General features: G+C 37.9%; 1 protein-coding gene across 15 annotated transcripts in view; it reads left to right on the top strand.

Moving 5' to 3' along the window:
- The window catches only part of Gphn (gephyrin), a 343,860-nt gene that overhangs the window by 309,692 nt on the left and 18,415 nt on the right, over nucleotides 1-15,753 (top strand). For all 15 annotated transcript variants that reach the window (XM_041658068.1, XM_041658063.1, XM_041658065.1 and 12 more), the window contains one exon: nucleotides 5,064-5,151. In XM_041658068.1, coding sequence (XP_041514002.1) covers nucleotides 5,064-5,151 — 88 coding nt within the window. The remainder of the gene's footprint in view (nucleotides 1-5,063; nucleotides 5,152-15,753) is intronic.

Here is a 15,753-nt window from a genome sequence, read left to right as displayed (position 1 = left end):
TTTTAAAATTATCCTTGAAATTACCAAATTTTTACTAGAACTTGCTTAGGTCTATGTTTTTTCATCAGTTCTAAATAGACTTGGTAAGCCTTTTAAATTTCTATGCCCATTATTTTCAGAGTAAATTAAATGTTTCTCTTTTTCCACTCTCTGTTCATTTTCCTTATAATAAGATCCCTTTTGTCTTTGTGTCAGCATCTTGTTCTGTTCTCTAAGTTTCTTGTTATTTCTTCCATGGCTTCTTTCTTTGTACACATTTATAGAATGTCTAGAGCTATTTATACCACTTAATCTTCTAGGCCACAAACTGAGTCTTTAACAAAGAGCATTCTTATCTTCATCTCTAAATTTTAACTTTTAAAAATAATAGGTTCTATGTGTTTGTCTGTGCAGTTGTTCTTGTGGAAAGAGTTCAGTGTGTTACAAATGCTGGCTTGAAATTCACTCTGTAACTCGGAGTAGTCTAGGTCTCTCAATGGTCCAATCTTAGCCTCCCTAGTTGTGGGATTATAGGCATATGCCATCAATCTTGATTATTTCATTGAGTTTTATCAGTTTGGCATGGGAGTTTTGTTTGCTTTTTTACAGTGCTGGGCCTTGGACATAATAGACAAGTACTCTACTACTAAACTACACTTCCCTGCCATGTTTATTGTTTTAAAACACCTTTTTATTGTTGTAATTGAATAACAATTAGTGTTTTGTAAATTGTCACCATTATTGTTGTTAACACTGTCTAGTCTCCCAGCAATTTTATTTCCCTGGGAACTCTTCTCAATGTTGCATTTACCCATCTGCTACCTATTTGTGACTTATTGTATTTGGTATCACTATTCTGTGTTTTCTTTTGTTCTTCTAAGGGTCCTCTTTGTGCTCAGGACTCAGGAAATTTCTAGAGCAATTTGGAACTGATAGACATGAAAGTAATGTAGGAAAGAGGACACAGGGGACACAGGCTCTGAAACCTGAACACTTGAATTGGCAGAGTACCAACAGCAATCTGTACCAGTCTTCTGCACTGAACAACTTCTGTGTCTCCTCACTATCTAGCTGTAAAGAATGGTGGTCCCCAGTATTTTGAGATAGGGAAGTCTTGATATTTGAAATAGATGCCTGGGTAAATTTTAAAGTGCTACATTTTACACCTGAACTGGATCCCAGCTAGCTCAAGTGCTTAGAACCAGTGTGAATGAGTGTGACTTGAGGTCATTGTCCTCATGTTAGAGAGAATGAGGAGCACCCTCGCCCACACACATACACAAAGTGTTATTTTTGTAGGTTTATCTAAGTAATGAGTTTTTATCTAAAACTATATTCTAGACTTCAAGGTAAAAGGCCTTCAGTTAATGGCTCTACTTTCTGTCACCTGGTACATACAATCTTATGAATGTAAAGTAACTCTTTTGGAATGTTTTTTGTTTGGTTGGTTTTTGTTTTTGTGTTTGTTTTCAAGGAAGTTGTCATGTAACAACGGTACTCTAAAAGAACAGTGAATAGGTACTCAGTAATTTAAGAGAAAATGGGTAGAAAGTGAGCAAATATAAATGAATATTTAGAATTATTCTTAAAGGATAAGCAATAATCATACAAATTTTACTAAAACTAGTTGTTCATAAAGGAAGATTTTAAAATATGTATCTGAGGCCAGGCACTAGTGGTACACACCTTTAATCCCAGCACTTGGAAGGCAGAGGCAGGTGGATTTCTGAGGCCAGCTTGGTGCACAAAGCAAGGGCTACACAGAGAAACACAGAGAAAGAAAAAAACAAAAAATGTGTCTGTTTGAGAAAAGGGAAATTGGAAAATTAAACTGCTTAATAGAACAGTGCCAATAGTGAGAAAATATTTCACATGATTTGAGTATAATTTTTCCCTTCATCAGTATTTGGAGAATAGGGTAGAAGATCAGACAGGACCTCACTCTAGCTCAGAGTACCCTAGAACTTGATACAGTTCTGCTTCAGCCCCACAAGTGCTGGGATTACAGGCATAAACCATTACACTAGACCCTTCAATATCTGTCATATTCAAATAAGATTTATATATTTAGATAAATAATAACAGCTTTCATCTGAAGATATGTAATAGGAATTTATGGTCATTTAAAATAATCACTTAAAAATGAAAACATGACCTTGAATATCTCACTATGTCTGTCAACCTCAGTACCCCCTCCTCCTATCCTGCCTACCTGTATTTTGAAATTAACTCATAGGGGTGAAAATATATTGTTTTTTTGAAACATGAACATTATTATCACTAATTTTATTTCTCAAGTATCAGTTGAGAAATAATAATACATAGGGAATTTTATCTTAAATATCAGGTCAGATTATGTTTTGCAATTTCACTATCTTAGTTATGGTTTCTAATGCTGTGACAAGACAATGTAACCACAGCACTCAGGAGGCAGAGGCACGTGGATCTCTGTGAGTTTGAGGCCAGTCTGGTCTATCAAGGGAGTTCCAGGAAACCCAAGACTACACAGAGAAACCCTGTCTCAAAAAATAAATGGGGGGGGAGGGGGACTTAAGATTGGCAAAATTAACTAATGTTTCCTTGTATCAGGACAAAATTGTGTTTTGTTGATGTTCACCTGAACTACATTCTTTATGGTGCTGTTATTTCCACCACTTAACAGAATAACTTGCTGTCCTTTTACATAAAATCAAAATCAAACTGAAAAGGACTAATGAGATCTGTTTAAAATACTTAGTTCAATGCAATCCCTCTTCCATGTTCACCTAACTATTAACTTTAAAATCTATTTTACAGATTTTTTTTTTGGAATTTTGGATTAGTTTTGACCATGGATTCTGCCTTCAGTGAACATGAGTACTATTGTACATCTAACTAAAGAGTTGTAAATGTTCCCTATATTGGTTGAAAGAGCCTCCCACAAAGCACTTTGCAAGTTTTTATTTTCATCCCTTCTGCTTAGGTTTGCTTCTGAGATCCAGAACAACCCCCAAGTTGTTCTGTGATTCAAGGAAAATGACCTGCCTTGCCATTGTCACCTTTCCCGTAAACTACATGAATGTATTTAAATCCCAATTTAAGATTGTCTCCGAAATTTAAAATAAGAAATCCCTGGCAGGGGGCTGGAGAGATGGCTCAGTGGTTAAGAGCATTGCCTGCTCTTCCAAAGGTCCTGAGTTCAATTCCCAGCAACCACATGGTGACTCACAACCATCTGTAATGAGATCTGGTGCCCTCTTCTGGCTTGCAGGCATACATGGAGGCTGAACTCTGTACATAATAAATAATTAAATCTTAAAAAAAAAAAAAGAAAGAAATCCCTGGCATCCTAAAATTGTTCTTTGCCAGAATTTTAGATAAATGACATCTGACCTTTCTTAGTGTTTTATACATTGTAGCATTCAATATCTGAACAGCTTCATTATCGCCACTTTACAGATAGAAAACTGAAGCCAAAGGGGTTTAGGAACTAACTCTTCTAAGGTTTAACATTTAGCAAGTAGCAGCACCAGAATTTAAGCTCAGGCAGTCTCAATTCATCTGGCATCACTAGCATTCTTTTCCCCTCCCTTATCAAGTAGTTCATTAAGGTAACAGGATATCTAGTTTTACAGACATTAGAGATTTGGGAAATATATTCAGTCACAGTAAAAGATAACTTTATAGTCAACAAATGTTTACTCCAGTGACCTTAAGCAAAGGAAGAATTTATGGGAGGTTATAGAGTTAGCTCGTGGAACTCAAGAGAAAGAATAGTTGAGGCTCTAGAAGGACTAAGGGCCAGAGCTAGAAAAATCAGAAGCCAGGTTTACCCTCTTTTCAGATGTCTGTATTAGATCTCCATGACAGACAGACAGAAGGTAAACAAACACTGCTATCTTCCACAAGTAAGAAGTTTTCAGAAAACGAGAGTGTGAGCAGGATATAAAGTACCCCTGCACCCTAGACCTTGGATACAGACATATATACCACGAGGGTCCTGTCCTTCTCTGCCAAACAGGAATGTGCCTAACCTCAATGCCCAGTTTTCATACTGTCCTATTACTCATATAACCTTCCATCTTTTTTTCTAGCCTTTCTTTTCTGAATAAAAACCTTTTGACTCTTCATAGTCCTTAGAATTCCCCTTTTACTTCCTATTTGTTAGACTCTGTATTTTTAAGCTTGAGGGAACCTCTAAAATTATCTTACCCCACCTCATCATTTCTCTAGCCAAGCCGTGGACCATACTGATCTCAAGATCCCACAGGTTTAATTATTCATCCAGGCTCTGGCCAGTCCCCTTCTGTCTGTCAGAATCCAGCCCAGTTTTCAAGGCTCCAAGTCACTTAAAAATTCTTTGTTCACTTGTTCTTTGGGTTTGTTTTTTGAGAAAGAATCTTCTGTGCTTCCCAAGCTGGCCTCAAACTTACAGTCATCTGCCTGCTGCTGCTTCATGAATACTGGGATAACAGGCATGAACCACCACACCTGACTTTCTCTAAAGAGTGTTCTGTGATCCTGACAACACCTAGGGTGACTAACTAAACTTGCATGCCCAGGAATTCCAGGGACATGTGAGTTTCAGTACACAGGACATTTGTAGGCAGACAAATTCTTAAGACATCCTACAGCCCCCATTGTCTCCTCGTATACTGCATTGTTTGGACAGAAAGCCCTGTGAAAGTGCCAGGAGCCAGTACTTCAGCATTTTACACAAAGTCCTTTCCAGGGGCCTGGAGAGATGGCTCAGTGGTTAAGAGCATTGCCTGCTCTTCCAAAGGTCCTGATTTCAATTCCCAGCAACCACATGGTGGCTCACAACCATCTGTAATGAGGTCTGGTGCCCTCTTCTGGCCTGCAGACATACACACAGACAGAATATTGTATACATAATAAATAAATAAATATTTTAAAAAAAAAAACAAAGTCCTTTCCACATCACTACTTACACTCTTCATTGTAGAGACCCATTGGATTCCAGTTCACCAGAACACATTATTATACTCACAATAATGCAAACTTAGAGGATTTGTAGTGTTTAGTTTTCAGTTAGCACTACACAGTCCCTTTTTATGTTAACATAGTTGTCTTTATTTTTCCAGCCCAGATGACTTACTCAATGCCTTGAATGAGGGTATCAGCCGTGCTGATGTCATCATCACCTCAGGAGGTGTATCGATGGGGGAAAAGGTAAGACTCGTGAGATCTAGTCACTTTAGTGTTTTTACTATAGATCACTGCTGAGCTGTGCTTCTCTGATAGAACACTCTGACCCTAAGCAACATAGAGAAAGGATTTATTAACTTACACTTCCAGGTCCATCATTCAGGGAAGTGGGGACAGGAACTCAAGTAGAAGCTTAAAGCAGAAACCATGAGCTTGCAGGCTCACTTGCAGGCCACCTATCCAGAAAATAATGCCAACTTGTGTGTGGGCCCCCAAAATCAACTAATAATGAAGACAGTTCCTCACAGAAATGCCCACAGATCAACCTGATAAAGACAATTGAGCCTCTTTTTTTTTTTTTTTTTTTTTTTTTGGTTTTCAAGACAGGACTTCTCTGTAGCTTTTGGTTCCTGTCCTGGAACTAGATCTTGTAGACCAGGCTGGCCTTGAACTCACAGAGATCTGCCTGCCTCTGCCTCCCAAGTGCTGGGATTAAAGGTGTACACCACCACCACCACCCGGCTGAGCCTCATTTTTCAGATGATTCTAGGCTGTGTCAAGTTGACAATTAATACTAACTAGAACAGATACACATCTATTATTCATGAGAGCCCCACAAAGCTGAAAACATGAAGGTTTTAGAAAGTGCTGATCTTTCTTTATTAAAAAACTAAAATAAAAAATAAAAACTCAGTCAGGGTGCTTAAATGAGGAGAAGCCTAGAGGAAAATCCCACAAATTGTAGAATGTGTTTTGCTCCTTCCTTGTAGACATTTGTTTTTCACTTACTTTTACAGCATTAGGACTTCCTTTATGTTTTACATTTATGCCCAAGATAAAGATCTACAATTCTAAAATTTGAACATGACCTCCCAGATGAAACCATCTCACCCACCATATTTTCTTATATTTTCGTTTATTTATTATTTATTTTATATCCCAACCACAGCCTCTCCTCCCACTCCCTACCCTCACCTCCCTCTGCCCACACCCCCACCCAGTCCACTCCTCCTCTGTATTTCTCAGAAAGGAGCAGGCCTCCCACGGGCATCAGCAAAGGATGACATACCAAGTTGCCATAAGATCAAGAACCTCCCCCTGTATTCAGGCTGGACAAGGTAATCCAGCATGAGGAATAGGTTCCTAAGAGCCATCCAATACATTAGAGACAGCCCTGCTCCCATTGCCATGAGTCCCAGAAAAAGGCTGAAACACGATTAATAAAAACTCAGAGAAATTGAGGTTCAATCTGAAGATCAGAAAAGCAAAATATCCAATCACTGGCTCTTATGTTGACCTCAGTCCGAAAATGGTGATCCTGCCTCCAGGAATCTCAGAATGAGAGTGTGTTTGAGAGCTGTCTCCTACCATTTTAATCTTCTCTAGGGCTGGGATTAAAGGCATGCATTGCCTGGTTTCTAGAACCTACTGTGGATACTGGGATTAAAAGTGTGTGTTACCACTGCCTGGTCTGTAAGGCTGACCATTGGGGCTCTTTTACTCTCTGATCTTCAGGCAAGCTGTATTTACTAAAATACAATTGAAATGCCACTACAGTAGTACAAGCTACACAACTGTCACATTTATACAGAGGGCCTAGATCAACCCTATGCAGGCTCCCTGGTTGTTGGTTCAGACTCTGTTTTTGTTTTTGCTTATGTTTTTCAAGACAGGGTTTCTCTGTAGCTTTGGCACCTCTTCTGGTGGTTCAGACTCTATAAGTTCCCATGAACCAGGCTAGCCATTTCTGTGGTTTTTTCCTATGGTGTCTCTGACCCCCCACCCTGCCTCCTACAATTCCTCCTTCCTCTCCTCAACAGGTCTCCTGGAGCTCAAGTGGGCTCTCTGGGTCTCTGGACCCACCTCCACCACCTTCATCAGGATGAAGGCTCTCTGGTGTAAACCTGGGTAGTTACCAATCCAATCACAAGGGATGGCCACATCAGGCTATGCATCTACAGCTGCCAGGGGTCTTAGCTGGAGTCATTCTTGTAGACTGTTGGAAGTTTCCCTTGCCTCAGACTTCTACTCGACTCATTAAAGCCCCCCTTTCCAGTCATCTTTCTCAACACTCTCCCCCTCCGCCAACCCCGCAAAATTCCCATGCCCACCCGCCCCCAGTCCAACTAGATCACCTCTATTGAGCCTCCTTGTTACCTAGGGTAACAAGGGTCTGTGAATTGTAGCATGGTTGTTCTTTACAGTTAATATCCCACTTATAAGTGAGTACATTCTATTTTCGTCATTCAGTGACTGGGTTACCTCAGGATAATTTTTTTTAGTTCTATCCATTTGCTTTCAAATTTCCTGATGTCATTATTTTAAACAGCTGAGTAATATTCCATTATGTAACTATACCACATTTTCTTTATCCATTCTTCAGTTGAGGGACATCTAGGTTGTTTCCAGGTTCTGGCTATTATGAATAATGCTGCTGTGAACATAGCTCAGCAAATGTCCTTGTGATATGATTGAGCATCTTTTGGGTATATGCCCAAGAGTGTTATTTCTGGGTCTTGAGATAGATCAATTCCCAATTTTCTGAGAAACCACCATATTGATTTCCAAGGTGGCTGTACAGTTTACTCTGCCACCAGCAATGGACGCATGCTCCCCTTGTTCCACATCCTCTCCAACATGAGCTCTCACTTGTGTTTTTGATCTTAGCAATCTGACAGGTATAAGATAAACTCAGAGTCATTTTGATTTTCATTTCCCTTATGGCTAAGGATAATGGAACATTTCTTTTTAAAAAAAATATATATATATTTATTTATTTATGTATACAATGTTGTCTGTATGCCTGCAGTCCAGAAGAGGGCACTAGACCTCATTACAGATGGTTGTGAGTCACCATGTGGTTGCTGGGAATTGAACTCAGGACCTTTGGAAGAGCAGGCAATGCTTTTAACCACTGAGCCATATCTCCAGCCCCAATGGAACATTTCTTTAAGTATTTCTCAGCCATTTGAGATTCTTCTGTTGACAATTCTCTATTTATGTCAGCATCCATTTTTTTTTTTTTTTGGTTTTTTGAGTCAGGGTTTCTCTGTAGCTTTGGAGCCTGTCCTGGAACTAGCTCTTGTAGACCAGGCTGGTCTCGAACTCACAGAGATCCTCCTGCCTCTGCCTCCCGAGTGCTAGGATTAAAATCATGCGCCACCACCGCCCGGCAGCATCCATTTTTTTAAATTGGATTACTTGTTTTTTTGATGTCTAATTTCTTGAGTTCTTTATATATTTTAGAGATCATCCCTCTGTCAGATGTGGGGTTGATGAAGATCTTTTCCCATTCTGCCATTTTGTCCATTGACAGTGCTTTTGCCTTACAGGAGCTTTTCAGTTTCATGAGGTCCCATTTATTAATTGTCATCTCAGTGTCTGTGCTACTGGTGTTTCTATTCAGGAAGTTGTCTCCTATGCCCATGCGTTCAAGGCTGCTTCCCACTTTCTCGTCTATCAGCCTCAGTGTAACTGGATTTATATTGAAGTCTTTAATATACTTGGACCTGAGTTTTCTGTAGGAAGATAGATATGGATCTATTTGCGTTCTTCTGCATGTCGACATTCAGTTATGCCAGCACCATTTGTTGAAGATGCTTTCTTCATTTTATAGTTTTGGCTTCTTTGTTAAAAACCAAGTGTCCACGGGTGTGTGGGTTTATGTCTGAGTCTTCGATTCAATTCCATTGATCAATGTGTCTGTTTTTATGCCAATACCATGATGTTCTTAATACTCTGTAGTTGATCTTGAGATCAAGGATAGTGATGCCTCCAGCAGTTCTTTAATTGTACAGGAGTGGTTTAGCTATCCTGGATTTTTTGTTCTTCCATATGAAGTTGATTATTGTTCTTTCAAGATCTTTAAAGAATTCTGTTAGAATTTTGATGGGGATCATACTGAATCTGTAGATTGCTTTTGGTAAGATGGCCATTTTTACTATGTTAATCCTACTGATCCATGAGCATAGGAGATCTTTCTATATTCTGGTATCTTCTTCAATTTCTTTCTTTAAAGACTTAAGTTCTTGTCATACAGGTCTTTTACTTGCTTGGTTAGAGTTACCCCAAGATATTTTATATTGTTTTTATCATAAGAGAGTTGTTTCCCTGGTTTCTTTCTCAGTCCTTTTATCATTTGTATATAAGACAGCTACTGATTTTTTATTTTTTTAGTTAATCTTATATCAAGCCACTTTGCTAACGGTGTTTATCAACTGTAGAAGTTCCCTGGTAGAATTTTTGGAACCCTTGTGTATACTATCAAATCATCTGCAGATAGTGAAAGCTTGACTTTTTCCTTTCTAATTTGTATACCCTTAATCTCCTTAATATCTAGCTAGAACTTCGAGTACTAAATTGAATAGATATGGAAAGAGTGAACAGTCTTGTCTTTTTCCTGATTTTAGTGGAATTGCTTGAGTTTCTCCCTGTTTAATTTTTTGTTGGCTGTCAGCTTGGTGTATATTGCTTTTTATAATATAATTATATTACATTTAGATATGTTCCTTGTATCATTGATCTCTCCAAGACTTTTATCATGAAGGAGTGTTGGGTTTTATCAAAGGCTTTTTTCAGCATCTAATGAGATGATCATGTGGATTTTTTCTTTTAGTTTGTTTATATTGTAGATTACATTGACAGGTTTTTGTATGTTGAACCATCATCACTGCATCTCTGGGTAAGTCCACTTGATCACTGTGGATGATCTTTTTGATGTGTTCTTAGATTTAGTTTGCCAGTATTTTATTGAGTATTCTTGCATCCATGCTCATGAAGGAAATTGGTCCATAATTTTCTTCCTTTGTTGACTATTTGCGTGGTTTGGTTGAGTATTTGTGTGGTTTGGTTATCAGGGTAACTGTAGCTTCGTAAAAAGAATTTGGCAGTTTTCCTTCTATTTCTGTTTTATGGACTAATTTGAGGAGTACTGGTATTAGCTCTTCTTTGAAAGTCTGGTGTAATTCTGCACTGAAACCATCTGATTCTGGACTTTTCTTGGTTGGGAGAATTTTACTGACTGCTTCTATTTCCTTAGGAGTTATAGATCTGTTTAAATTGTTTATATGATCTTGGTTTAATTTTGGTATGTGGTATGTATCAAGAAATTTGTCCATTTTTTTAGATTTTTCAATTTTGTGAAATACAGGTTTTTGAAGTATGACCTGATGATTTTCTGGATTTCCTCAGTGTCTGTTGTTATGTTCCCCTTTTTGTTTCAGATTTTGTCAATTTGAATATTCTGTCACTGCCTTTTAGTTATTTTGAATAAGGGTTTGTCTATCTTGTTGATTTTTCTCAAAGAATGAACTGTTTCATTGATTCTTTATATTGTGCTTTTTTGTTTCTATTTTGTTGATTTCAGTCCTCAGTTTGATTATTTCTTGTCATCTGCTTCTTCTGGGTGAGTTTGCTTTTATTCTATAGCTTTCAGGTGTGCTGTTAAGTTGCTAGTGTGCGATTTCTCCTAATTCTTCATGAAGGCACTTAGTGCTTTGAACTTTCCTCTTAGCACCACTTTCAGTATGTCCCATATGTTTGGGTATGTGGTGCATGCATTTTCATTGAATTCTAGGAAGTCATTAATTTCCTTATTTCTTCCTTGATTCAGTGGTGGTTCAGTTAAGAGTTGTTCAGTTTCCATGAGTTTGTAAGCTTTCTGTAGTTTGTGTTGTTGTTGAACCCCAACTTTAATCCATGGAAATCTATAATATATAGAGATTATTCCAGGGGTGTGTGTGTGTGTGTGTGTGTGTGTGTGTGTGTGAAGATTTGCCTTGTGACCAAGTAAGTGGTCAGTTTTAGAGAAGGTCCCCTGAGGTGCTGAGAAGACGGTATATTCTTTGATGTTTGGGTGAAAAATTCTATAGATATCTGTTAGCTCCATTTGAGTCATAATATGTTAATTCCATTATTTCTCTGTTTAGTTGCTGTCTGGATGACCTACTTGTCTATTGGTATGAATGGGGTGTTGAAGTCTCCCACTTTTAATGTATGGGGCTCACTGTGTGATTTGACATGGGTTCCCTTGTATTTGGGGCATAGATGTTCAGAATTGAGACATCATCTTGGTGTATTTTTCCTTTGATGAAATGTCATTCTCCATCTCTTTTGATTAATTTTGGTTTCAAATCTATTTTGTTAGATATTAGCATAGCTACACCAGCCTGCTGCTTTGGTTCATTTGATTGGAAAATCTTTTTTCCAACCCTTTACTCTTGAGTTAATATCTGTCTTTGATATTGAGGTGTGTTTCTTGTATGCAGCAGAAGGGTGAATCCTGTTTTCTTATCCGTTCTGTTAGCCTGGGTCTTTTTATTGGTGAATTGAGTCCATTGATATTGAGAGATAGTAATGACCAGTGATTGTTAATTAATTCCTGCTGTTTTTTGGTGGTGGTGGTGTTGCCCACCATATTTTCTAAACTTTACCAAATTCTTTAGCTTCCCCTCCTGACAAGAAGAACAAAGAATGGGGATTCCTTTTGCCCTTATTTATGCAATTTATCATAAAAGAAAAGTGTAGATCTCAATAAAAAATTTAAAAAGATAATTGCAATGAAAAAATATATACGTATGTATGATTTTAGATGACTAAGTATTTTGCACATAGTATATCTTAGTCCTATATAAGTGTCAGATTAAGCATTGTAGTATCACTAAGCTTGTATGTCTGAATGAAATGTTGGCGTACAATTATTGGACCCATTGAATAATGTTATTAAAGTAAAATATTTGTTACTATAATAATCAAATCTATTTTGTCTCAGAAGTATTTTAGAAATTTTTGCCAGTCTATCTCTTACTAAATTTTCTTATATATCATAGTAATAACTTAAATTTAAAAATTGTAGTAATAACATAGTTTTATCAAAATTCATATTTTCCTCATTTTTCTGGGGCAAGGTTTCATGTAACCAGGCTAGCCTTGTACTTGCTACATAAGTAAGGATACCCTTGGATTTTTGGTCCTTCTACTTCCAACTCTGGAGTGAGATAGACATGTGCTAAAATGCCTGGTTGTAAAATTCATATTTTCTAGGAGCTAGACTATAGATGATATATATAGTTACATATAAGATCTTGAACCCTGCCCCCTTCAGCTATGAGGTGACCTAAATCTGCCTCTGGTCTATGAATTCTGTTGTCTCTGAGAACAAATTCAGTAACCTGAACAGAAAATACTGCATTTCCATTCACAAACTTTGGTTTTAAACTCTTTGGGAACAGAATTTCACTTTCCAAAGACCAAAGAAAAAAAGAATCTCAACCTAAGACTGTGATTTCAGATTATATCTAGAAGGAAGGTAATAATAGTGCATATAGTTGTACTTGCTGCACATAAATAGCTTTGTAAGTCTGTCTTCAAAGTCTCCCAGAAGCTTTTAGTACCAGATAAAGCAGACATATTGTAAAATTCAAAGGCTGGGTTTGGAGTCTGTACTGTGGGGGTGCTTTAAGAAATTATTTGCAGCATGTTTTCATTATCAAGTTGTTCTTAGTATCAAAAGAGCACAGCCTAACGTCAGGATTGTTTGATGCATAATGTATTTCCAGGGATTTTTTACACTAAGAATTTTTTTTAGTTACTAAGGAGCTAATTGTGGGATAATGCCACTATGCGGACCTAAGGTTTGCCTTTTCTAGTACCTCTAGAGAGGCAAAAACTTATAACACACACAGTCTTGGCATAAGTATGAACACTTCTGAATCTAATCTCTTAGTGCTAACAAAGATGTCAGCTTTTTAGGATTTTATTTAGAAGAAAACAAAGCTAATAAAATTAAGCACACTGATTTTGTTTACTATCTCCCTGTCAAGATCCTTACACTAGACTTTTAATTCATCCTTTTCAGATAAGGGTATCACAAAGTTTACCTGATCATTGTCCTTATCTCCTCGAGCTGGAGCTGGTAGTGGAATTGTTAGGCTCTGGAGCCTGGGCCCTGGCAGCCCTAACAATCAAGATTCAGTCACCTGTCTTCAGTAAGCTAGTTCAAGAGACAAGCACTGGTGAAAAGCAGAAAAAGGAGACTAATCAGGTCCAGTAACTCCCAACCCAAAGTCTGTCTTCAAGACCTTGACTTGAAGTTCAAGTTAAACTTGATGTAAGCATAACTAAGAGTTCATCATCAAGGTGTGGCCCCGCCCATCACTGACTCATTATTGATTTAATTCTAGTCTCTTCTGCAGGGTGGTCTGGCAAGTTGTCAGGACTGTGTGAAATCTCTTTGGGGGAAACAATTTCATAAAAGTTTGATCAACCAGGTGTGGCATATACTTCTAATCCTAACTTTTTGAGACTAAAGCAGGAAAACTGTGACTTTGAGACCAGCCTGAGAAGTGTTGGTGAATGTTTCCTCTGGTGATAAAATTACAAAGATTTTTATCTATCAAATCTCTAGAGAGCTCCTGTAAAGCAAACTGTTAGTCACTTTTTACCTCTTTCATAAAAGCTTGATACAAACAGTGTAGGGGAGGGGCTTTATTATAGCTGTTGTTTTAGAGGTTTCAGTTCTTCCTGTCAAAAAAGTCCTGATGGAACAGAGCAGCTGACAGCAGGGTGCCAGGAAGCAGAGAGAAGTGTCTGCACCACTGAGCCTGCTCCTTTTCCTTTTATTCTCTCAGATGATATCCAACTTCAAATCACAGTTCTTCTCACTTAGCCAATCCTTTGTGGAAATAACCTCACAGATACTGCCCAAATTTTTAACTAAGCTCCTAGGCATTTATCAGTCCAAACAAATTGGTGTAAACATCACAGTTGTTGATATATTTGTGTTAATGCCAATTTTAGGAATCCAACCTAGGGCTACCTGAGCATCTCTTCTCAAACAGGCAGCTCCTTCTATGAAACTCTTAAAAGAACAGCCCTTCAAACAAGCCCAACTGTTTTTACTACCTCTTATCATATGATTCAAGAACCAACCTGTGGTTTTCTAGAGGCCCCCTAGGAACTTTGGAGATAATTTTAAATATAAAGGTATTCTAAAATTTTCTTTCTCTTAAATTTAAGACTGAATTTTAGAAGGCTAAAAAGTTACCAATAAGTTATTTTTCAAGCCAACAACAAAAAATACTTAAAAAATGAGCACAGGGGCTGTAGAGGATTCTCTGTGTGTATTAGAGAAATGACTACTCTTCAGACGGTCCAGGTTTGTTCACAGCGCCTCATGGTGATGGACAAAAGTCTATAACTATAATTCCAGAGACCTTCATGCCCTCTTCTGGCCTCCACAGGCACCAGGAACACAAATATATATGCAAGCAAGACATTCACACACTTAAAAGATAGATAGATAGATAGATAGATAGATAGATAGATAGATAGATAGATAGATAGATCTTTTTAATATACTTATAAATAACATGTTTGGGACATGTTTTGCTCACTCCCAAGTAAGGGGAATTTGTTCTTTGTTGTGTTTCTTTAACCAGAAACAAAATAAGTATAAATCCAAACAGGAAAATATTACTTAACATCAAAGATGCAGTGGGTGGGGGAGGGGCTCGATCAATAAGGTTCTTGTAACACAGGCATGAGGACCTCAACTCAGATCTCCAGAGCACAAGGGAAAGTGCAGCGGCATACACTGTAATTCCAGAGCTGTAGAGCAAAGGCAGGAGGATAGAATCCCACATCCGTGAGTTCCAGGGTCAGTGATAAATCCCACTTAAAAACTAAGGTGGAAGCCAGGCAGTGGTGGTGCACACCTTTAATCCCAGCACTCAGGAGGCAAAAGCAGATAGATCTCTGTGAGTCCAAGCCATTCTGGTCTACAGATCGAGTTCCAGGACAGCCAGGGCTACATAAAGAAACCTTGTCTCGAAAAAAAAATTTTAAATAATAATAATAATGACAAGGTGGAAAGGGGCCAGTAATGTGGCTCACCATGTAAGAATGCTTGCTTCTAAGACTAATGACCCTAGTTTGAGTCCCAGAACATACATGGTGGAAGAATAGAACCAATTCCCTTGAGTTGGCCTCTGACCTGCCCTTAGCATGATCACACACACACACATGCACATGTGTGCACCCACCCCTTCCTCACTCTTTTTCAAGAATTCTCTTAAAAGATGGAGAGCAATTGAGGGAGATATCTAAGTCCACCTCTGGCATCCACACACATGTAAGTTCATTAAGATTGACTTAACTAAAATATAATTACTAAGGCTTTGTTTAGGCATGGTTTATAAAACAAGACAAATGAAAGTCACTTCTAAAGTTCTGACCTCTCTATAGCATATAAAAATAAGCAAATTACATTCTTAAAAAATTTGTTAACTTAAAACTATACTTAGCAATCAATAATTTAGTATTACATCTTACATAAAAATTATCTTAAGTATCTAACAATTATTTACTAGTTAACTATCAGTTAAAGATTTTAACTTATTTAGTAACCTTGAAAAGTTACTTTCAAAATGACATAATTCACTCTCTTTCCTCAACATTTCGCATGCCTGCATCCCTCTTGTTCTGCAGGGCTTAGTCACCACCCCTTCTATAACGGCCTTTCCTAATTCTCTAGCCCACTTCCTAGTATTCTGTCACACAGTGCCTGATTGTTCCTTGTTAGCATGTACCACAAATGGCATTTATTTTGTTAATCTACTTTTGAAGAAT

This window comes from Microtus oregoni, unplaced genomic scaffold (genome assembly GCF_018167655.1).
Source record: "Microtus oregoni isolate MIOR12 unplaced genomic scaffold, Mior012 000009F_ref0000495, whole genome shotgun sequence".
Classification (NCBI taxonomy): domain Eukaryota; kingdom Metazoa; phylum Chordata; class Mammalia; order Rodentia; family Cricetidae; genus Microtus; species Microtus oregoni.
This window is presented reverse-complemented; position numbering and strand designations above follow the sequence as displayed.